The sequence below is a fragment of the Alosa sapidissima genome, chromosome 6 (genome assembly GCF_018492685.1).
Source record: "Alosa sapidissima isolate fAloSap1 chromosome 6, fAloSap1.pri, whole genome shotgun sequence".
NCBI classification, from domain to species: domain Eukaryota; kingdom Metazoa; phylum Chordata; class Actinopteri; order Clupeiformes; family Clupeidae; genus Alosa; species Alosa sapidissima.
In genome coordinates this window covers 33,413,150-33,435,697 of record NC_055962.1, presented here as the reverse complement: position 1 = coordinate 33,435,697, position 22,548 = coordinate 33,413,150, and the positions used below count along the sequence as shown (strand labels likewise).

Here is a 22,548-nt window from a genome sequence, read left to right as displayed (position 1 = left end):
AACACCCAAATTCTCTCTTTAATTTCTGTGTGTGTGTGTGTGTGTGTGTGTGTGTGTGTGACTCCAATAGGAGTTCATGGACAGTAACCCATATCTAACTCAAATCAGGTCTGAAATTTTGCACTATGTGGCATTTGAGCAAGAGATAGAGGACATCAAGCCTATTATCATCTTAGGATCCATTGAGCTGTCCACTGGTATGTTTTAATGTGTTACAAGTAGCCAGTAGCTAGTACCTAGGCTGTACAATTAATTGAATCAACTGATTTCCATTCCATTTTGCAACAATGCTCTCGTTGTGTATTGAGTTATGAATCCAGCACACCCCTTTGCTTTACAGTGATAAATGTTGTGTACCTTATCTTTTTGACATGTACTGATATGATTATGATTATGTTTTTTGTCACAATCGAGCAGCCCTAGAAGTGTCATATCTTTCATACTAATTAATGATATCTTGTTTAGCTTGTGTAGTAATGAGCTATGCCAACACATCCTTTTCCAGCACCCCTCAAAATGTCCCTGATGGTTGAGGCAAAGGCTTGGAAGAAACTGCTGTGCAGGTACTTGAATGAGAAATACAAGAAGCAGATGATGGACATCATAAGCTTCACCAGTGAGCATCTGAAGAAGCTCTCCCGGCCCATTGCTGACCTAGAGGATGTACGCTTTGCCATGGAGGCTCTAGCTAACATCCGTGACTCTGAGATCCAGATTGATATGGCTCTGGGACCCATAGAGGTAAATTAATGTATTAGTAACTGTAGTATTAATGACTCCAATTTATGACATTTGTCGTCCTCGTCCATGTGATTGACATAGTAATGACATTAGTCATTTACATAGTCATGACATATCCCCTCATTCCTCCTGCAGGAAGCGTATAGCATACTGTCCCGCTTTGAGGTGGAGGTCACCAAGGAAGAGGCGGAGGGTGTGGACACACTCAGATACTCCTTCATCAGACTGCAGTCCAAAGCGGTCAGTTGTTATCAGGGTCTCTCCCACATTGCTCTATTAGAATCATATTGAGCTCATGCGCTGTATGTTGTGACTGTTGTGAAGGTGAACTGAATGACAATTATTTCTACCTACAGAGATCAGTACAGGATGAATTGGTACAAGTGCAGCCCAAGTTCAAAGAGAACCTGCTATCATCTGTTACCATATTTAAACATGATGTTGGGACGTTTGCTGAGCAATATGACACGGTAATATGGTTTCCATCCACTCTTTTCTACACACTCCGTTTTTCTGATTACTTTTGCAGACTCCATTTTGAATGTAACTCAGTGACATGTTTTTCTGTCCTTTAAACACTAGGAAGGTCCCATGGTGGCAGGAATCCCTCCACAGGAAGCCAGTACTAGGCTACAGATCAGCCAGGTAAAAACGGCAGTCCTCCAGTCTAAAAACAAGCTAGGGTCTATTTTTTGGATGATATGGGTGTAAACTTTCGACTACTTAATTCACAAATAAATTGTAAAACATATGATTTATGTTACTGCCAGTTAAAGAAAAGTATAAGTATATATTTGGTCTCTGCATTTATCCCAATCCGTGAATTAGTGAAACACACTCGGCACACAGTGAACACACAGTGAGGTGAAGCACACACTAATCCCGGCGCAGTGAGCTGCCTGCTACAACAACGGCGCTCGGGGAGCAGTGAGGGGTTAGGTGCCTTGCTCAAGGGCACTTCAGCCATTCCCACTGGTCGGGGAGCCCTCCGGTTACAGGTCCAGAGTGCTAACCAGTGGGCCACGGCTGCCCCCAAATAAAAAAATAAGATACATTAATTTAGGTTATTGAAAACATAAAAGACAATGCGACTGGATTAAATGAATGTTAGGAAAAAATGGAAGTATAGGAGTAGTCTACAGAAAAATCTAAATAAAGTGATGTCACACTCTTGCAGCTGTTTAGAATAGAAAATGGACTTGTGTCTGTCTTGTGTATGACAGGCCTGTTTTGATGATCTCTGGAGGAAGTTCATCACTTATTCCTCAGGAGAACAGCTGTTTGGGTTGCCTGTTACAGACTATGAGGCTCTACAGAAAATCCGGTAACAACATGTTTCACAGTGCTTCAATTAAGTGTTTTGTTTTTACAGTTTACAACAATATGGTTGTTTATTTTTTTGTTTAGCAAGGAGCTGGGTCTTCTCCAGAAGCTGTATGGTCTGTATGATGCAGTCATGAGCAAGATTAGTGGCTATTATGACATTCTTTGGACCGATGTGGACATTGAGAAGATCAATGCTGAGCTTCTGGAGTTCCAGAACAGGTAGCTCAATTGTTCATTTTTGGAGGATCTCCACACTTTATTAGACTGAAAACTAACCCATGGTGTGCCTGTGCAGATGTCGTAAGCTGCCCAAAGGCCTGAAGGACTGGCAGGCTTTCCTGGACCTGAAGAAACGCATTGATGACTTCAGTGAGTCCTGTCCCCTTTTGGAGATGATGGCGAACAAGGCGATTAAGTTAAGGCACTGGGACCGCATCACCAACCTGACCGGACATAAGTTCGATATAGAGGCAGATACCTTCTCCCTGCAGAACATCATGGAGGCACCATTGCTTAAATACAAAGAGGACATTGAGGTCAGTATTGCTTAACTTGTCATGGTCTCTTAATACTGTAGCTCTTCATTTTAATGTTGTACCATGTCTGAATGGCGAGCATCCAACCATCTTTGGTCTATTGGGCAGTTGATTGAGGTTGTCTTGTTTTTAAAGCAGTAATTTCACATGAAATCAGACAATTAAGACTAATACCTATTTTTCTTTTAACTTACCCTTGTGTTGTAAAACGGTAGCTAAAAGTTACAAAGATGCACAGTGATGCCATTTTCTTTATACAGTTGGTCTTTGATTGGTATTTCTTCTGTTTTCCTGACTGTGCTGGGTATGTTCCTCAGGACATCTGCATCTCAGCTGTGAAGGAGAAGGACATTGAGGCCAAGCTGGCGCAGGTGGTTGACATCTGGTCCAGCCAATCATTTAGCTTCATGACCTTCAAGGGCCGTGGAGAGCTCATGCTTCGTGGGGCTGAAACTGCTGAGATTGTCACCACCATGGAGGACAGTCTCATGTTGCTGGGGTCACTCCTCAGCAACAGGTGCTTCATCATCATAGTATAACACCCTTTGGGTTGTACCGTACACCAACACACGTGTCTGCATGCAGTCATTTTGTACCTTTCTTGTGTGCAGTTCTTGACGTGAGTGCTTTGATTTTCTTTGCGCAGATACAATGCTCCTTTCAAGAAAGACATCCAGAACTGGGTGTTTAAGTTGTCGACATCTTCCGATATCATTGAACAGTGGCTCACCGTTCAGAACCTGTGGGTGTATCTGGAAGCTGTGTTTGTGGGAGGAGATATTGCCAAACAGTTGCCACAGGTGTGTTCATGGTGAAGTGAGTTGTATGGGCTGTCAATTTATGATATTGACAATTTGACAAACATCAGTGATATAGCCTTCTTACTCAGTTCTCATTGTAGTAACATTTTAATTTCATTGGATTATCATTCTTGGTGTACTTATTTTGTCCCAGTTATATTTGCGAATTGAATTCTAACATTTGTTTCGTTGGCACGTTGGTCTGCAGGAAGCCAAGCGTTTCCAGAACATTGACAAGTCCTGGATTAAGATCATGCAGCGCGCTCACGACATCCCCAACGTGGTGCAGTGCTGCGTAGGGGACGAGACCATGGGTCAGCTGCTGCCTCACCTGCAGGAGCAGCTTGAGCTGTGCCAGAAGTCTCTGACCGGGTACAGGATCATCCTCTCATTGGCTCTCTACTCACCACTAACTCACAGATGATCCTACTCGTATTGCCGAAATACATGCCCACTCCTCTCATTCCCCTTCGGGTTTATATATTCACACACCTCACTACCCACACTCATCAGGATCTCACTCGTATTCTACTGTTTTTTACAGTGCATGAAAATGCACTGTTCTGTTATACGAAGTCTTCTTATTATTATTATTAGAGTGCATGAAAATGCACTCTACTTTTATCCAATTTATTACAGTGCATGAAAATGCACTGTACTGTTCTTCCTAGTCTTCTTATTACAGTGCATGAAAATGCACTGTACTGTTCTTCCTAGTCATCTTCTTATTATATTCTAACACAGTTAATGCAGCTTCAACCGTTTAACGTAGAAACTTCATTCAAACTATGTTACGTAGGTCTTATGGGTGATTTGTACATTTCATCTTTGTAACTTTTATACTTTTTAAACTATTAATTAAAAACTATTGAAAATTTCTCCATAGACTTAACATTGGCCTTTATGACATCACAGCAATTAGAATCTTATGCCAGGTGGCCAGGCCACCTGCATCAACTGTCAGTTTCTCAGGCTTTAAACATACAGACCTATTCGCCTTATTCACCCGGCTGCCATAACGAGGCTGAGGGGTACACTTGCCATTACACCTCAGTCCAGCAGATGGTGGTGGTAATGCACTCAACTGTTTCAAAAGTCCTTGCTACAATAATTCCCTATTAAACAATTTAACCATTTAAACTATCCACCTATTTAACTGTTCAGTCATTCTAACTATATTAAACCTCATCTACCTAGCAAATAATTTAACCATTTAAACTATTTAACTCTTCAGTCATTCCAACTATATTAAACCTCATCTACCTAGTTAAGTCATTCCAACTATTTTAAACCTCATCTACCTAGTTCAGTCATTCCAACTATATTAAACCTCATCTACCTAGCAAATAATTTAACCTTTAAAACTATCCACCTATTTAACTGTTCAGTCATTCCAACTATATTAAACCTCATCTACCTAGCAAATAATTTAACCATTTAAACTATCCACCTATTTAACTGTTCAGTCATTCTAACTATATTAAACCTCATCTACCTAGCAACCAATATAGTTTGTTTTTACTCTGTATGATATTTTACATCATATTTTTTTGCATTTTCATGCACTGTATTTCCTTCAGGAAATGCTTTTCTAGTTATTCTTCCCACCAAATTTATGCGTCTAATTCAGCTTTTAACCGTTTAACGTAGAAACTTTGTTCAAACCTTGTAACGTAGGTCTTGAAAAGGACACTTGGGGAATGTATTTACTTTTGTAAACCTTATACTTTTTGAGATATTAATAAAAAACAAGCTTATTTTTCCCCATAGACTTTGCATTGACACTATGACATCACAATGGGCTAATTAACTTGATTTGCACCTGTATCAACTTCCAGCTGCTCAACTAGGACCCATCAAAGGGCCAGTTAAACTGCTTTCTGCTCAACTAGGCCAACTCTCTCTGTGTCTCTCCATTCTACAAGGATATAAGGCACATTCCATCCAACTTTCTATCCATTCATCCTCTTCAAACTATTCACCATTCAACTTTTCAACTATCTGTCTCAGGCTTTAAGCATACAATCTGGCTCTCTTAAGACTACAGACTCTGTTGAACTATTTCCTCTGCCCACAACTGTTTCAAAATAAATGTCCTCACTACAATAATTCACTATTAAATAATTTAATTATTTAAACTACTCAACTATTTAATTGTTCAGCCATTTCAACTGTCAGTTGTTATCAACTATGACTCCAGTCAACTGTTTCCTCTGCCCACAACTGTTTCCAAATAAAAGTTTGTTTTGTATTTTATGTTAATATACAGTTTTGCATTTTCATGCACTGGTAATTTCCTCGAAATTACATTTTCTAGTTTAATTTATATATTTCATTAAGGTGCCTTAGTTCAGTTATATGCAACATAAAAAATTGGGGAACATATCACTAACCTGGAAGTTGATGTCTTTCATGTCAAAGTTACCTTGAGAAAAAGCGTCTCCAGTTTCCACGCTTCTTCTTCGTGTCTGATCCTTCCCTCCTTGAGATCTTGGGGCAGGCCAGCGATTCCCACACTATCCAGGTAACGCTTTCCTTTGTATAAGGCATCTCACATTGTCAAATGTGGTGTTATATTTATTTATGTTATTGTGAGTTTGTTCACATAAATGAAGGGTTATGTCTTGGCTCCCACACACTGCTGCTCTCTTTGTAGTCTCATCTCCTGGGAGTGTTTGACAATGTCAACGAAGTCGAGTTCCATGCCAAGGACTATGACAAGATTCTGGCCGTCATCTCACAGGAAGGCGAAAAAGTGCCTGTAAGTTATGGAGCTTATGATGTATGGGGACAAGTCAAAGATGATCCAAATTGACATTTCTTTTTTGTGATAGTAATTGAGCAAGTTTGTGTATATTTGCTTAGAGTATGTGGTTATACATGTTTAAGTGTATGTGTGTCTGTATGTGTGTGTGTGTGTTAGCTGGACAACCCAGTGATGGCCCGTGGGCCTGTCGAGCTGTGGCTAGGTGAACTACTGATGCAACAGCAGTCCTCTCTGCACTCTGTCATAAAAGCAGCAGACCTTCAGATCAACGACTCTAGCTTCCAGCTGCTCAATTTCCTCAATCAGTTCCAAGCTCAGGTGGGTACAGGACAAGAACAGTTTTAGAATACAGTACATGCTAGCTTGGTTTCCAATCAACGTGTTCATGGGAATGTTGACCATTTGAATAAGAAATTCTGATCGGAAACACTTCAAATTCACATACAATTTTCTACTGCTCATTAAAAACTTGATTTATTGGAGGGGGTTAATTCATTCTTGCTGTATGTCTACCTACTTGTTTCTGTAAACATTGCCCTGTCAACCCTACGTTTTGATCCCATAGTTGTTCAGAGCTGTTCCCTTGATTAGAAGAATATCCGTATATAATTTGCATAACTCACAGTGGATGGAAACGCATGCAGATGTGCATTTCTTTAACCAAATTTTCATGAATGCACTTTTCAATATCTGAAGCCCAGCCAGGGATATGTCAGTATTGTGGCTATGGAGGCAAGCAAAATGACAACACAGTAGAATTAGGTTAAGGATGTACAGCCTTAAAGGAGAAATACAGCGATTTTTTTCACATAGATCTCCATTTATTGAGGTCACCGAGTACTGTCGGTACAGAAAAAAACAAAAATGTTTTTTCCTAGCTCAAGTATTTCTCCTTTAATGCTTGATGATGGTTTGTTGTTGATAGAGTGTATGTAAAAGGGTGGAGGACGCTCAGTTGATGCTTTTCTGCTTCTCAGGTGGGCCTTCTGGGGATCCAGATGCTCTGGACCCGAGACTCCGAGGAGGCGTTGCGCAACGCCAAAGACGACAAGAAGATCATGCCGCTGACCAACCAGAAGTTCCTGGACCTGCTCAACACACTCATCTCACAGACTACTCATGACTTGACCAAGTTTGACCGAGTGAAGTTTGAGACCCTGGTGACAATCCATGTCCACCAAAGAGATATCTTTGACGACCTGGTGAGTTAGCAGTGTTGTTTTGGCATCTTTGCTCAGTGAATGTCAGAGGTTATGTGAATGGAGCAGAACTCTGATGCCTGCTCTTCTCTTTGTAGGTGAAAATGCACATCAAGTCAGTGAACGATTTTGAGTGGCTGAAACAGAGCAGGTTTTACTTCAAAGAGGACCTGGACCAGGTCTTGGTGTCCATCACTGATGTGGACTTCATCTATCAAAATGAGTTCTTGGGCTGCACAGACCGTCTGGTCATCACCCCTCTGACTGACAGGTAGGATCACTGATACTGGTTGCCATGGCACCGCAAATGGCTGCCTCGGTGTCTTGGTGCGCTTTGTTTTGTTTTTGTTTGTTTGTAAACTCAGTTTCTTGCAATTCTTTAGCGAACTCTTACACTAGAGAAGAACTCAGTAGTTATTGTGGCTACTATCCCCAAGGACTTATTCCCTACCCTCACCGCCTCATTCGCTGTCATTTTGGACATTATCACCGCTGCATGGAAAGCGAAACGCCGAAGGAGAGGGAGACGCGTCAGGGCGCTCGTATGTCTCCGGAGACGAGGACATTGCACTCCGGTACCGGGAATATTTCTCTCTAACGTGTGTTAGAGATGTGCGGTTGGCGGTTACAGCCGCGGATAAACCGTGGATCTGGCAGATAACATGACGAAAAATAATATTTTAATTCAATTCGGGCGGGTGGCGGTTTAACCAATCAAATGGAAAATATTTTTTAGAAAGTTTAAATTAAGTATAGCCTATGGTAGCCTACCAGCATTTTTTCCTCTCCAGTGTGCAATAAGAAAGTAGAATACAGTGAGAGTTGACCGATGATTCATCTCCCATGTCGAGTCTCGTTACAGCGCCTTGGTAGGCCACTAGCAAACCTGCAAGCTATGAGCCCAGCTGTCAGTATTGGATAGTGTTGGGGTAACGAGTTACAAAGTGTTAATGTGTCACTGTAATTTAGTTACTTTATTAAATAAGGAAGTAAGGTAACGCATTTAAAATTTCAGTAATTAACGTCCATCCCTGTGTTACTCACAATATGTCTTAATGTATTGACTTATTGTTTCCATAGCAGCATGCAGTAATATTGCCTATTAAAAATATAGATTAGCCTAGATACATTATTAGTGCGCAGGGTAGAGCACACATTCGCTTCCTGTGCTCTCCCTCAAACAGGTTGGCTTCAGCCCACACCTATACGCAGCTTTTGCAAGGACTGTTTATGCAGACTACAAGTGGCGCGGTGTAGCCTACACAACTTTTTCAGTCCTCGAGCACTAAAAAACAATGTTTTGATTTAACTCAATCAAATTAAAGAGTCTTCTTGAAATTAAAAACTCTTCTTAATAGTTTATATTGTTGGTTGGTTTAATAGCCTACTGTTGCCAATGAAAAGTCGTTGTCCTAATGGGTCTCAACACGTCGCTCTCAAGCTAACAGTCGCTTGGGCTACTACATTTAAACACAATTGTTGCCGCGAGGCATTCCAGCCTACGAATTTAATAAAAAACAGTTAATCTTGCAAAATTAAAAAAAAAATCAGTTTAGGCGACCGTAGGCCTTGGCTACGCAATAAGGTTTCCATTACAGCAGCGCACGTTCAATGACTGAAAGCGACTGTCTCGATTACAAGCCTGTCCCAAATAAAGCCCTGTGCTTTGCGCAGCCTAAGTAAATAATAGAACCCGGTCAAATTTGAGGAATTACGGCATTTAAAGATTGTAAAAAACGTTCAATTCATGGCACGTTTATTATTATTTGTTTTTTATGCATTCTGCAGAGAAGGGAGACTGACGTTGGTCACGGTTTGGAATGAAAGGGAGAAAACAGTAGACCTCGAGTAACACAGCGGATATTGCTCATATAGGCCTACCTATACATTTTTTAAATGTATTTATTTATTTATTTATTTATTTTTTGACGACGTAGTTAAGGCGGCAGGCGTGTGTTACTAAGGCGGCCGCCTTAGCTGCAAAGTGTTGCGGGAAACCCTGAACTATTGTATGTCATGCACCTTGAGACCAAAATACATTTCTCGTATGTGAAAACATACTTGTTGGCAATAAACATGCATCTGATTCTTATGATTCTGACATGATTTCTGTCACTGTGTCTCTTAATCTGGTTGACTTTGGATGGCATTTAGATGCAGATCAAAAATCTTATCTGAGACTTCACAAGTTCTGTTAAGTTTATATAGTGGTGTGGTGTGTGGCGTTTAGTGATACTGAGTGCTGTGGTCTGCCTGAAGGTGCTACATCACGCTGGCTCAGGCCCTGGGCATGAGTATGGGTGGAGCGCCAGCGGGACCCGCTGGAACAGGAAAGACTGAGACCACCAAAGATATGGGCCGCTGCCTGGGGAAGTACGTGGTGGTCTTCAACTGCTCAGACCAAATGGACTTCAGAGGCCTTGGCAGAATCTATAAAGGTTTGTTAATGAGTTAGTTCACATACAATATTGATTTCCAAATGATCTCTGCACTGACACCTCACATGGTGAAGACTGTGACTGATAAGAGAGTATATGTCTTCATAGGGCTGGCACAGTCTGGGTCCTGGGGATGCTTTGACGAGTTCAACAGAATTGACTTGCCTGTCCTGTCGGTAGCAGCCCAGCAGATCTACATTGTCCTGACTTCTCGTAAAGAGCGTAAAACTCAGTTCATTTTCACTGATGGAGACAATGTGGATCTTAATCCAGAATTTGGTCTCTTCATTACTATGGTGAGTGAGTAGCAGATGCGGATGACCTTTAGTTGCAACCATTCCCTTTTGTGTCAGTAGTAGTAGCAGATGGTCCACCCTAACCAGCTGTGTTTAATTTTCAGAACCCTGGCTATGCAGGTCGTCAAGAACTTCCGGAGAATTTGAAGGTGCAGTTCAGGACTGTGTCCATGATGGTCCCAGACAGACAGGTGAGCTTCAAGTAGCTCTTACCGTTTCGTTTAGGATTAGGATGTCACTTCCTTTTCTGTGGGTTTGAGCAATTAGTGGCTTTCACACAAATTACTGGTAAGAATATGTATTATAAATTACGCAACTGGTTGGGGCTTTTCCTGATCCCACCCCATCTCTCACTCCCACTTGCTCCCACTTGCTTCCTGTCACTCTCCACTGTCCTGTGAAATTAAAGGCATAAAAAAGCCCCAAAATTAAATAAAAAATAATATTATATCCAGGTTGTATGAGAGGCTAATGTTTTCAATAACTAACTAAAGCTGATGTTTTTTTCCTTGAAGAGCAGCAATGCCATTGGTTTTGTGTCTTAGAAAAGCTTTAAGATTTGCTGGTTGGACCTCCATGTAATCCTCCCCATTCCTCCCATTCAGATTATTATGAGGGTGAAGTTGGCCAGTTGTGGGTTTATAGAGAATGTCATCTTGGCCCAGAAATTCTTTGTGCTCTATAAGCTTTGTGAGGAGCAGCTCACAAAGCAGGTCAGTGTCTCAACTTGTCATCAAAGCATACTCAAAGCATTTCTACTGTTTTGAAAATTCACAGTTTGTCTGGACCTTACTGACAGTGCTTGTTTGACCTTGGCCTGTAGGTCCACTATGACTTCGGTTTGAGGAACATCCTGTCAGTGCTGAGGACTCTTGGAGCTCAAAAAAGAGCCCGGCCCCAAGAGACCGAGTCCAGTATCGTCATGAGAGTGCTGCGTGACATGAACCTTTCAAAACTGGTGCGTTCTAGGCCACACTAGTGCATTTTAGGCCAACACACCACCTTACACACCTAACTATGAACCAGTATCTCATACACATCACTGCTACAATATAGTACAGCAATGACATGGTTTGATAAGAAATGTATAGCTACATCAGTTGTAGAACAGTGGTTAGGAAAGTTAAGTTCTATTCTAAAGCTTTTTTATTCCTTAAAAAACTGAATGGACTGATAGTGGGATTCTGTGAGCACTGATACACTCATGAAAAGTACTGATTGCTGTTGTGTCATTATTCCGTAAAGTGACTCTCATTTGGTATGTGTGTGCAGGTGGATGAGGACGAGCCGCTCTTCCTCAGCCTGATCAGTGACCTGTTCCCAGGCATCCAGCTGGACAGCAGCACATATGTTGAACTGCAGGCTGCTGTGGAGACCCAGGTGCACCAGGCAGGCGTCGTCAACCACCCACCCTGGAACCTCAAACTAGTGCAGGTACTGCTCTGCTCTCTGATCACTTACAAATGGATTGCTTCTACAATTACAATTACTTAAGTTTAGTATCATTAAACACTATGAATAATACAAGGATTAAAGTTCTCCGTCATAGGACGGATTTCCGTCAATTTGATTTTAGAAATGTCATATTTGAGATCGATGCAGATCCGATAAGAAAAAAATAGGGGGGGGGGGATTATCACCTTTGCTTTTCCAAAGAACACGTATGGAGGACTAGATAGATAGATAGATAGATAGATAGATACTTTATTGATCCCCGAGGGGAAATTCAGGACTAGAACGGTCTAAAAGTTGGATTATAGTGACACATTAGATACAGCTGATGAGGTTGGCCAATCCGTTTAACTTTTTTGGATATGATATTGTGAGCTCTATGTGCGAATTCGGAGAAGCGTGACCATACATTTTGGTAGGGCAGAAAGTCTGACTTTTTTTAATAGCCTATCATTTTGAGCTACATTAAAATGACATATTTTACAGGACTTTGCTGTATGCTTAATTCATGTCACAGTCAGAATTGTAGATCAGTAACACATCAGTTAAGTTTGCACCGTTCTCATCACGTTAAACCAGCGAAGCATAACAAAACTTTTTTTGTTTTGTTCTGTCTGGCCTGCTGCTAACTATCTAATATTTTTAAGTAGTTGGGTTTTATAACTGCAACTCAAGACAGTTGGGTGTTATGGATAATTGTCTGACCACTCTATCTTCTAATTTCAACCTAATTTAACAGAAACTCAACACGGTTAACAGGTGCAACACTACTCGCCATTTCTGCATCTTGAAATGAAACGATAGGCCTAATTTATAACTGGCGGAATAATTTGAGTAGTTCTAGAATATGACCATACAGGCGTCTTTTAGCGCGGATTGCAATCCTCTTTAAAGCCACCAGGCGATAAATTATTGAGGAATGCGATCGTCGAGGTGCCCTGCCCCAACATTGCATGACACATTACACTCAACGAGAATCGCCATCATCATCCAAAAGTTGATGTCAATAGACCAAAAATAGTTGGAAAGCCTACAGAAACTATAGATAATTAATGTGACAATCACATTATTAAAAGTAGACTTGGAGCAATGATTTACTGAAGAACTATTTTTTGTGGAGGATGCTTCAGGTAGTTCGCTGCCCCACCTGCCCATATGGACCGCACGCTCCTGAGAAGAAGCGTAGGCTGTGTTCTTTCCGTGCATAAATGTAGACAATTTCTTACTATCGCAAACTTGTCAGGGGAGGTCATTCATTTTGGGTGTCACCTATGACTTAAACAGATAGCCTTCTATGCCACCCGATGTAGGCTACTAGTATTGTTACAGTTTTTAATCAATGCAACTAACATTATGTGTAAAGCGACGCAATATAAACCGTAGCCTATGCAATTTATTATCCCGTCTGTTATGACATGTACAACAATGTTTTTCACAATTGCGACGGAAGGTTTTGACTGAGCGTGTTGGCATAAAAAAAAATAATAATATCACTGTCATCATTGCGAACTGTTGAGTAAGGGGGTCAGTCTGTTTGTGACGCACAGACAGCCTTTTAGCCTATTTTGCTTAGGCCTCACTTTTAACGACAGTAGGTTGTGAGTGTATGTTGACAAAAAATAACCATACAATTAAAATAGTCAACTTAAAACTTTGCTATAAAATATTATTAATTTATAGCACAAAACCATAACCAATAGGCCTACCAGAACCACTAGCTGTCATGGATGCGTTGTTGCTAAAGGAAGGCAGGTGTCAAAAGTTAAAAAATAAATGGAGATGGGCGGCTGTTGGAAACGGGGGAGAACTAACAAGCCATGGTGTAAAGAAATTAAAGTGCCAGGGGTTTGCTTTTGCGCGGTTCGCTGCAAGAAAATTGTTTATGGATGCAATAGCAAAACGTTTTAGCAGGCCACCAATCAGAAGACCGCCATACGGTTAACGTTTGTGCACTTCAGGACATCTTACCTACCTGGTGCAACTAGCCACCACGACAGAGGTAGGCTACGTTTATCTATGGCTGACCGTTTTTACGTTTAGAAAGTAGGCTACGCATGTTCTTTCATAGCGCAACACGACCTGTCCCTCACCATATCGCAACCTCTTGTCAACCTTATACAATCTGTTGCTGAAGACAAAAGCACCGTCTCCAGATTGTCGTTATCTTGGAAAACTGAGTTGTCAAAAACTGAGTTGTCAAAATTACCATGTTTTCATTAAATGCGGATGAGGCAACAAATGGAAATATGAACAATATCTAGAATCTTCTGGTTCGTTACTTTGATGAGGAAATGGGAAGTCTTGCAAACTTGATTTTATAGATTTTACTTGGTGTTGAATTGCATATTAACAAGAAAAAAATCTCCCCTTTAAACACTTTTGGCCTGAAGTAATTAAATAAGAGTGCGTTAAAGCCTTTCTACAATATTGCTGCAGTAGAAAAGAACAGCAATGGCTAATCAGCAATGGTCAGGGATGGTACTAAAATATATTTTTGTTCATCAGGAAAACGCTATCTCAATCAAGAACACTCTCAATTTGCCTTATTCACATGGCGGCCATTGGCGGCTAAAACGAGGCTACAGGGTACACAAACCATAGGATTGTTATGTTCTATGCATTCACCTGTAGGTGGCATTAATTATATAATAAGTGTACCCTGTAGCCTCGTTTTGGTTTAAACAATGGCCGCCGTGTGAATAAGGCAAATACTCCCTTTACTTTGCTGTTTGCATCTTTTTGTACATTAAAAACCAATAGGTCGCGATCGCAAAAGGGGTGCTATCTCTATAGGTAGATAAGAACAACGTATGACTTATGGCCTGAAAAAAGTTCAGTCAAACGATTTTTTTTTTCACTTTAATCCCTGATAATATTCTTTCTTGATTTTATTAAGTCAGTATAGTAGGCACATTTTGCGTCCTATTAGTTTATGCAGGTGAATGTTTATTTTGAAGGAAATTGTGTAAATAGTTCTGCAAGGTACAAAGGTCAAACAGCTGTCAGTGTCATAAAATGGCTGAAATGTAGTGTTGGTGGATGTTGTTGCTAAACATCTGTTTGCTTTCTGTGATTTGTTCTGTTGTTGGTGTTTAGTTATATGAAGCTTCGCGTGTCCGTCACGGTCTGATGACCCTGGGCCCCAGTGGGGCAGGCAAGACCATGGTCATTAACATCTTGATGCGAGCTTTGTCGGACTGTGGCACCCCCCACAGAGAGATGAGGATGAACCCCAAAGCCATCACTGCCCCTCAGATGTTTGGCCGCTTGGACGCCGCAACCAATGACTGGACAGATGGCATCTTCTCCACGCTGTGGAGGAAGACTCTGAAAGCTAAGAAGGGTAAATGATCATCAGAAAAGGAGTATAATGAGTAACAAATGAACAGTTCCCCTAGGTGATGACAAACATAAATAGTTTGGAAAAGTCAGACACCACAGTAGGGGTAGCATGATGATTGTATATATATATGTAGGCTATGAAAAGTGATGATGAAATTGCATATCAGTGCATTGCATTGATGCAGTGTTACACTCACTTGGTTCAGTATCAGTCTGCAGTTCTTAAGGTGTGAAAGTGATTGATGCTCCTCATGACACCAGGTGAGAACATTTGGATAGTTCTGGATGGCCCTGTGGACGCCATTTGGATTGAGAACTTGAACTCTGTCCTGGACGACAACAAGACTCTCACCCTGGCCAACGGTGACCGTATCACCATGTCCCCCTGCTGCAAGCTGGTGTTTGAGGTGCACAACATGGACAACGCCTCCCCAGCCACTGTCTCCAGAGTGGGCATGGTGTTCATGAGCTCATCGGCTCTGAGCTGGAGGCCCATCCTACAGGTAAACACTGGAAGAGAACGAGTGGACAACCAACTACTGGAATGAAATGAAGTAGGGCCGTGCTCTCCCACCATAGTAGTCTCTAACTAACCTATTTACTGATGAGTGTATTATAGCCTACTTTGTATAATGTTAGGGATCAGCTTAATTATTGATACATCACACATGCAGTAATCATGAATCGAAACAAAGAATGGAACAATACACAGTATACAATAGTACAATACACTAAACTGTAATTGATCCATGAATCATGAGTCATGACAAAGTCCTTTTAGGCCCTCCATTCGGCGGCCATATAGCAACACTTTTTGGGCACTCATTGTGCATCCTATTCAGCAGAAATGCGCATGTGCAAGGCTTCACGACACCAATCTTGCTCCAGCGGCGAGTTCACAACACATGATTGGCAAGATGTCTTCACAACACACCATATGATTGGCTCAATGTATTCACATCACACCTCATGATTGGCTCAATGTATTTACATGTTGACGTTTTGCCGAGGAAGGGGTGGGATATGTGTAGACGTTACAAACTAACCCCATGCATTTCTATGGAGGATTTTTTGAGTGCTGTGTCTCCTCATTAGAAAGTCTCTGGTCATGATTCATTCAACAGGAGCTCTGACCCAACTGTTCAAATTTGGATACAATGTTCAGTGTTTCCTCTACGTTTATTTCAGCATGGCGGCCCCCCACAGTTTAATTAATACCGCCACGGTATCAGAATCAGGGCAGACGCACATTTGCTTTTTAAATAATCCTGCGACGTATCCTCCCCTGCTGGCTGCCACTCACATTGCAATTTAACCAAGTAGCCTAAACTATTCAGAGGTTATTATGGCCCGTCCAGTTTCAGTTCACATATTATATATTGATGTAGCCTATTTAAAGCATTAACTTTCTTCTCAGTGTTTCCTCTTCATTTAGCGGTGCCACTGCTTCAGAATTAGGGGGGACGCAAAATATTGTCCGGAAGCATAGTAGGTAAATGCCCTCTGCTGGCTGCTGAAAATTGCAGTTTATGAATAAACAGCAATGCTAATCCGAGGTACCTGTCTAGTTTTATTCCATAAATATATTGTTTTATAGACGTTAGTGGCATGCGCTATCAAGAGCTTCCATGTGCTACGAATGTTTGTCAACATCTCAAAAACTACAATTTTCGCACAACTTGGTGGAAAGGTGTAGCACAGGCCAAGGAAAACCCATTAATTTCTGAAGCTGATCGTATAAAGTATTTCCCATATCGTAGTCTATAGACCTAAGCTCGCTCGCAACAACAGCAAAAATGAAACTGGAGAGAGGATGTCTCCGCGAAGACACCGCTGTTACATTAGATGCGCACTCAATCGCAAATCGACGCAGTAAAAAAGCAACAAAGGTGGTAGTAACGAAGGTAAATTGCAAAACATTTTGTATGCACTCGCGGTGATGGCCTAGTAGGCCTAATGTGAATCGCGGACTATAAAGCAAAGGAGATTTGCACCAAATAAAGGCAGTGTTGTGAGTTGTGTTTTTACAACGTGTTGGCACAAAACTTCATTTCTGTCATAAACGAAGTAAGCTAAGCGTTTCTCCATTGTCATCGTGAACTACCGGTATGTTCAAGCGTTCAAGTGACAATGTGGTTTAATGCATGGGTTAATGTGACGTGAATCAGACAGAAGATGGGCCTTTGAAGAGGTTCATTAGGCTTACTGTATTACTAATTCTTACTGTTTCTCTGTACAAGCCAATAAGGTAAAATTGTGTACCTGACAAGTTTCGGCTACCTTGCCTCTGTAGCCTTCATCAGAGGTGTCACGTGATGTTGGTGTGACGTCGTCTGAGCTGTGTTATATGGAGTTTTCCATCCGGCCGTGTCCCCTGGGGTGCTCCGGGGGGGGGGGGGGGGGGGGCCTCTGCTGTCTGGTGGTTTTTCATACAGCCGGGGGCGGCCCTGCAGGACTGTGTCCCAGGTGTGGGATAGCTGGTAGGCTCCTTCATCCCGGTTCACATCAGGTGGGATGGAAAACTCCATATAACACAGCTCAGACGACGTCACACCAACATCACGTGACACCTCTGATGAAGGCTACAGAGGCAAGGTAGCCGAAACTTGTCAGGTACACAATTTTACCTTATTGGCTTGTACAGAGAAACAGTAAGAAGAAGATGGGCCTGTCTTAGTTCCTGAATCCTGTCCCTCTCAAGTCACGTTAGGCTAAATGGTGTGATTAGCTACTAGAACTAGATGTACCGCAGAGCGGTACAAAATATGACCGCCGCCCAGTCCAGCACATTTTTTCCACAAAAATAAATCACGCTAAAAGGCCTATATGATTCTAACTGTCTCGCTAAATTGCATTATCCACACTCAGTTCTCACTGGTATCTGCTAGACAACAAGTACCAAAACATGATTAGTTCATAGATTTCACATGTAAAATTAATTTTATACAACCCCACCCCCATCTTGCATGTTCATAATTCTGAGAAATTCTTGAATTGTGTGCGTGTACACGTTTATGTTTATGTGTGTGGGTGTGTGTGTGTGTGCGTGCTTGTGTGTTTATTTTAAAATGTATTTTCTTAATATTTCTTTTAAAATATTAATTGCTTAAAAATACTGCTAATTTAATGCTGTTTAACAAATGTATAAATTGTGCACTGTCGCTTTATGACAGTCGCTTTAATTCACGTTTATTTCTCAATGATCTTCTGCCTGTTACGGTATGGCCCTCTCACACTTTTTAAATGGTCAGTAGTGGGAACTACTGCTGCCTTCATGATTTCCTTTTAAAAGTTTCTTATAAGAAGGAGATATCAATTATCAACAATGACAAGCCAGCTGGAACCTGTGGCTCTCTCTCCCTCTCGTGAGTGCAGACGCGTTCCCAATTAAATGGATCGCATGTTCACGTTAGATCTGCTGCAAAGGAGATAACTAAGAGTTAACTTGGTTTAACATGATGTTATCTCTATTTAACATGTTGTTTTGACATTGACATTGTTCTCTAAGGAGAGTGAAAAGCAGTTTGCAGTAAAGCTAACCAACGTCGTCTCTATCGCAGGAAAAAAATAGCGAGCAGCCTGATAACCAAATGAAATGCTCAGCGGGCCGGATGAAAGTGCTTGGCGGGCCGCAGTTTGCCCACCCCTGTCCTAGGCCCTACGGTTCTCAAGATATTCACAGAAAACTGTGTCTGCCCTACCCTCCTTTCGGGGGGTCCAGTACAGCGGGGGGGGCTACAGATCAAAACGAAAAACGATGGTTCCATGCTATCCATGTGGGGTTACATGCCCACCAAGTTTCGTGTACCCCGTTATTGTGTGGCCCCCCATGAACGGAATTCCACGAAACTTGGCGTGCATTCAGAGGGTGTCATAATGATCCTACACTTCCAATTTCGTGCAGTTTTGACTATGTTAGGTCACAGGTACCTGCGATTACAACACCTCATTTTTACTTTTTTGTGTTTAACTAGGTGGCGCTATACATGAAATGAGTGGTTATGGAATGGGTTGACATTGCCCTTTTGAGATCAACATACAAAAAAAAAAATGGTCCTCCTAAACCCTACTGTTCTCGAGATATTCACAGAAAACTGTGTCTGCCCTACCCTCCTTTCGGGGGGTGCAGTCCAGCGGGGGGGGGGGCTACAGATCAAAACAAAAAACGATGGTTCCATGCTATCCATATGGGGTTACATGCCCACCAAGTTTCGTGTACCCCAGTCTTTCAGTGTCCCGGGAATCCTTGACGGAAATTTGGACATGCGAAAAAGAAAAAAAAAAAGAAAAGAAAAAAAATCTGACTAAACCTATTAAACCTACTGTAATAAAAAAAAAAAACATCCCGGCAGTGACACCCGGCCAGTTTTTTCATACTAACCTGCCGCCACTGTTAAAAAAAAATCTAGCGGAAACACTGATGTTAAAGAAAAGCTATGCAACAACTACTGGACATGTGTTGCATTTAACTTAGAGATAAGAAATAGGTTTCATTTGGATTGTTTATCCCATTTAGATGTTTAATCTACTTGTTTCCAGTGCTGTTAAATGCAGTTCTACTGATTTCTCCATAACAGGGGTGGGCTTACAAACGCAGTGCCCAGGAAGCTGACACCCTGATCAGTTTGTATGACCAAGTGTTTGAGGATGCACATGTCTTTATAAAGCAAAACCTCAAACCTAAAATGGACCTCTTGGAGTGCAACTACATCATGCAGGTATGCTCACGTCCATATGTCTGCTAGATATTACTGGTAATAACCCAGGGTTATTCAATACGTATTGTAGAAATCATATTTATGGGTTTACTGTGCTTTTTTTGTATGGATAGAAACATGTGCTTTCCTCCTGTATGTACTGTGTGGGGGGGGGGCACTTTTGTGTGTGTGTGAACGTATGTGTGATATGTGTGTGTGTGTGTGTGTATAGTCACTGAATCTGCTGGAGGGCCTGATCCCCACCAAGGAGTCCGGCGGTGTGGTGAGCTCCAGCCACCTGGGCCGGCTCTTTGTCTTCTGCCTGATGTGGAGCCTGGGTGCGCTGCTGGAGCTGGACGGGCGTAGCTGCCTGGAGGCCTTCCTGCGCAAGCACGAGAGTAAGATTGACATGCCGCCCACCAAGCCCGGAGAGACCATCTTTGAGTACATGGTCAACCAGAATGGTGAGCACAGCCTCGGTCCGACCAGCCATGTTGCGTCGGTTCAATAGCTTGTGTTAGAGCCTAGGTGGCCTCAACCCACCAAGCTAAACTGAAAGTACAAGTGAAGGGATTTGTGTTGTGTGAGGTGACAATGTGAGATAAAGCCCTCTTTTTTGTGCTCCAGGTGAGTGGGATCACTGGATGTCATATGTGGTGGAATATGTTTACCCAACGGACTGCGTCCCTGATTACTCCTCTATCCTTGTGCCCAACGTGGACAACACACGGACCAACTTCCTTATTGAAACGATCGCAAAACAACACAAGGTAGCCAGCCTTTATTAGCACATTCCAAAAATTAAATGTCTCATGCAAGAATGCAAGACAGGTCAACTGTTGGAATGTGCACTTTCCCAACACAGGCTGTTCTGCTCATTGGTGAACAAGGGACTGCCAAGACAGTCATGATTAAAGGCTACACAAAGAAATATGACCCAGAAACTGACCTGTTCAAGTCCATGAACTTCTCCTCTGCCACTGAGCCTGTGATGTTCCAGGTAGTATATACATCAGTATATACATTTGAAGTCAAGTCAAGTCAAGTCAAGTCGGCTTTTATTGTCAATTTCTTTACATGCACTTGTCATACAAAGAATTGAAATTTTGTTTCATACTTTCCCATGCAGACATAGACATGCTTTAAATACAGACATAGACATACTATAGACATAGCCATAGACAATAAACATTAAATTAAAGTGCAAGACTGAAATATAGAACATGTATGTATCAAAATAGAAATATAGGACATATATATAAAAAAAATAGAGGTAGTTGTGTTGTATATTTATATAGTCTTAACAGTTACATGAAGTTTAAACTTGTGCTTGTGTGACCTGTATATTTACATTGATATGCAGTATGCAGTAATTTCAAGTATATCAGGCTTGGGGGGGCGGGGGGGGGGGTTAGGGTAGACAGGATCCTAGTTTCCTAGGTTCCTGGCTGGCTGGTGGGTGGGGGGGGCTGTCAGTGATGGGAGAGTGGGTAGAGTGTGTGAGTGTGTTTATCTATGTGTGTGTTTGTGACTATCTTCTTTGCTGGGCTGCAGCGCACAGTGGAGAGCTACATTGAGAAGCGCATGGGCAGCACGTATGGCCCTCCCGGTGGTCGAAGGATGACCGTCTTTGTGGATGACATCAACATGCCTGTTGTCAACGAGTGGGGAGATCAGGTGTCAAAAGCTACACTCTTATCCCCTCCATGGGGCATGCAAACCATAATACTCATTCTTACCATTAAAACTTTTTCAAACAAACTCTTTAAACAAATCCATTATTACCTTTCATTAGTACTAGTAGACACTACAAGTGTAGATCTCCCTCTTTAGACCCATTTGGATTGGATGCAAAAGGGTAAATTCAAAGGATTGTAATTAACACATTTATGCCATTCCCGCCCAGATTACCAATGAGATTGTGCGTCAGATGATGGAGATGACGGGCATGTACAGCCTGGACAAACCTGGAGACTTCACCACCATTGTGGATGTGCAGATTATGGCTGCCATGATCCACCCTGGAGGTGGCCGCAACGACATCCCCCAGCGACTCAAGAGACAGTTCAGCGTCTTCAACTGCACACTCCCTGCCAACAGCTCTATTGACAAGATCTTTGGTACATATCTGTTTTATAAAAAAAAACAATGTGGGACACCATAGCACAATATTATCATAAAACATCATTAAAAGAGTCTGCTTTTAATAACTCATTGTAAATTGTATTGTGAAGGGATCAGCAAAACACTATGTTATGTCATGGTATTAAACCCCACCAGTCTGTGGTCTAAAAATACAGAAATTCATGTACAAAATAACAATAGTTCCATTGTGGTTCATTGTGTTTCCGCTCTGCATCTCCTCCTCAGGAATTATTGGTTGTGGATACTTCCATGAATGCAGAAATTTCAAGCCAGAGGTCACAGATATGATCCCCTCTCTAGTGTCTGCCTCTAGGATTGTCTGGCAGATGACTAAGGTAACAGAAGAGAATTTCTCCACTTAAAGTCTTAGAATTTCTCCACTTAGTCTTAGCAAGGTTCGTACAGTTCGTGTATACTGTACACTGTAAAACTGAGAGATGGTTCTGACTGTAACCCCCCGGTGTTGTGACCCCTCAGGTGAAAATGTTGCCCACCCCATCAAAGTTTCACTACTTCTTCAACCTGCGCGACCTGTCCCGAATCTGGCAGGGCATGCTCAACATCAAGACTGAGGAGTGTGAAGACGTCGCCACTTTACTGGCTCTCTTTAAGTGTGAATGCATAAGGGTGATTGCAGACAGGTGAGGCAGGAGATGGAGTGTACTTGTTGCCTGTAGACCTTCTCAAGTAATGGCTCCATTCATTCAATCTTTATTTATTCTCGGAGGTTCATTGAGGGTAGTCCTCATTTTCAGTGAAGCCGAGATTACACAGTAACAATGGAATAACAAGAGATATAGTGTAATAAA

At 41.8% G+C, this 22,548-nt stretch overlaps 1 protein-coding gene across 1 annotated transcript in view; it reads left to right on the top strand.

Moving 5' to 3' along the window:
- The window catches only part of LOC121711252 (dynein heavy chain 8, axonemal-like), a 49,734-nt gene that overhangs the window by 8,934 nt on the left and 18,252 nt on the right, over positions 1 to 22,548 (top strand). The window contains exons 28-59 of the mRNA XM_042094657.1: positions 71 to 197; positions 506 to 741; positions 877 to 981; positions 1,098 to 1,211; positions 1,324 to 1,386; positions 1,965 to 2,065; positions 2,149 to 2,286; positions 2,363 to 2,603; positions 2,921 to 3,120; positions 3,250 to 3,403; positions 3,612 to 3,775; positions 5,825 to 5,927; positions 6,060 to 6,164; positions 6,327 to 6,488; positions 7,148 to 7,372; positions 7,468 to 7,640; positions 9,629 to 9,807; positions 9,916 to 10,103; positions 10,208 to 10,294; positions 10,709 to 10,816; positions 10,927 to 11,061; positions 11,376 to 11,537; positions 14,652 to 14,898; positions 15,159 to 15,400; positions 19,475 to 19,615; positions 19,827 to 20,058; positions 20,222 to 20,364; positions 20,460 to 20,594; positions 21,149 to 21,271; positions 21,501 to 21,714; positions 21,965 to 22,074; positions 22,217 to 22,380. Coding sequence (XP_041950591.1) covers positions 71 to 197; positions 506 to 741; positions 877 to 981; positions 1,098 to 1,211; positions 1,324 to 1,386; positions 1,965 to 2,065; positions 2,149 to 2,286; positions 2,363 to 2,603; positions 2,921 to 3,120; positions 3,250 to 3,403; positions 3,612 to 3,775; positions 5,825 to 5,927; positions 6,060 to 6,164; positions 6,327 to 6,488; positions 7,148 to 7,372; positions 7,468 to 7,640; positions 9,629 to 9,807; positions 9,916 to 10,103; positions 10,208 to 10,294; positions 10,709 to 10,816; positions 10,927 to 11,061; positions 11,376 to 11,537; positions 14,652 to 14,898; positions 15,159 to 15,400; positions 19,475 to 19,615; positions 19,827 to 20,058; positions 20,222 to 20,364; positions 20,460 to 20,594; positions 21,149 to 21,271; positions 21,501 to 21,714; positions 21,965 to 22,074; positions 22,217 to 22,380 — 5,021 coding nt within the window. The remainder of the gene's footprint in view (positions 1 to 70; positions 198 to 505; positions 742 to 876; positions 982 to 1,097; positions 1,212 to 1,323; positions 1,387 to 1,964; positions 2,066 to 2,148; positions 2,287 to 2,362; positions 2,604 to 2,920; positions 3,121 to 3,249; positions 3,404 to 3,611; positions 3,776 to 5,824; positions 5,928 to 6,059; positions 6,165 to 6,326; positions 6,489 to 7,147; positions 7,373 to 7,467; positions 7,641 to 9,628; positions 9,808 to 9,915; positions 10,104 to 10,207; positions 10,295 to 10,708; positions 10,817 to 10,926; positions 11,062 to 11,375; positions 11,538 to 14,651; positions 14,899 to 15,158; positions 15,401 to 19,474; positions 19,616 to 19,826; positions 20,059 to 20,221; positions 20,365 to 20,459; positions 20,595 to 21,148; positions 21,272 to 21,500; positions 21,715 to 21,964; positions 22,075 to 22,216; positions 22,381 to 22,548) is intronic.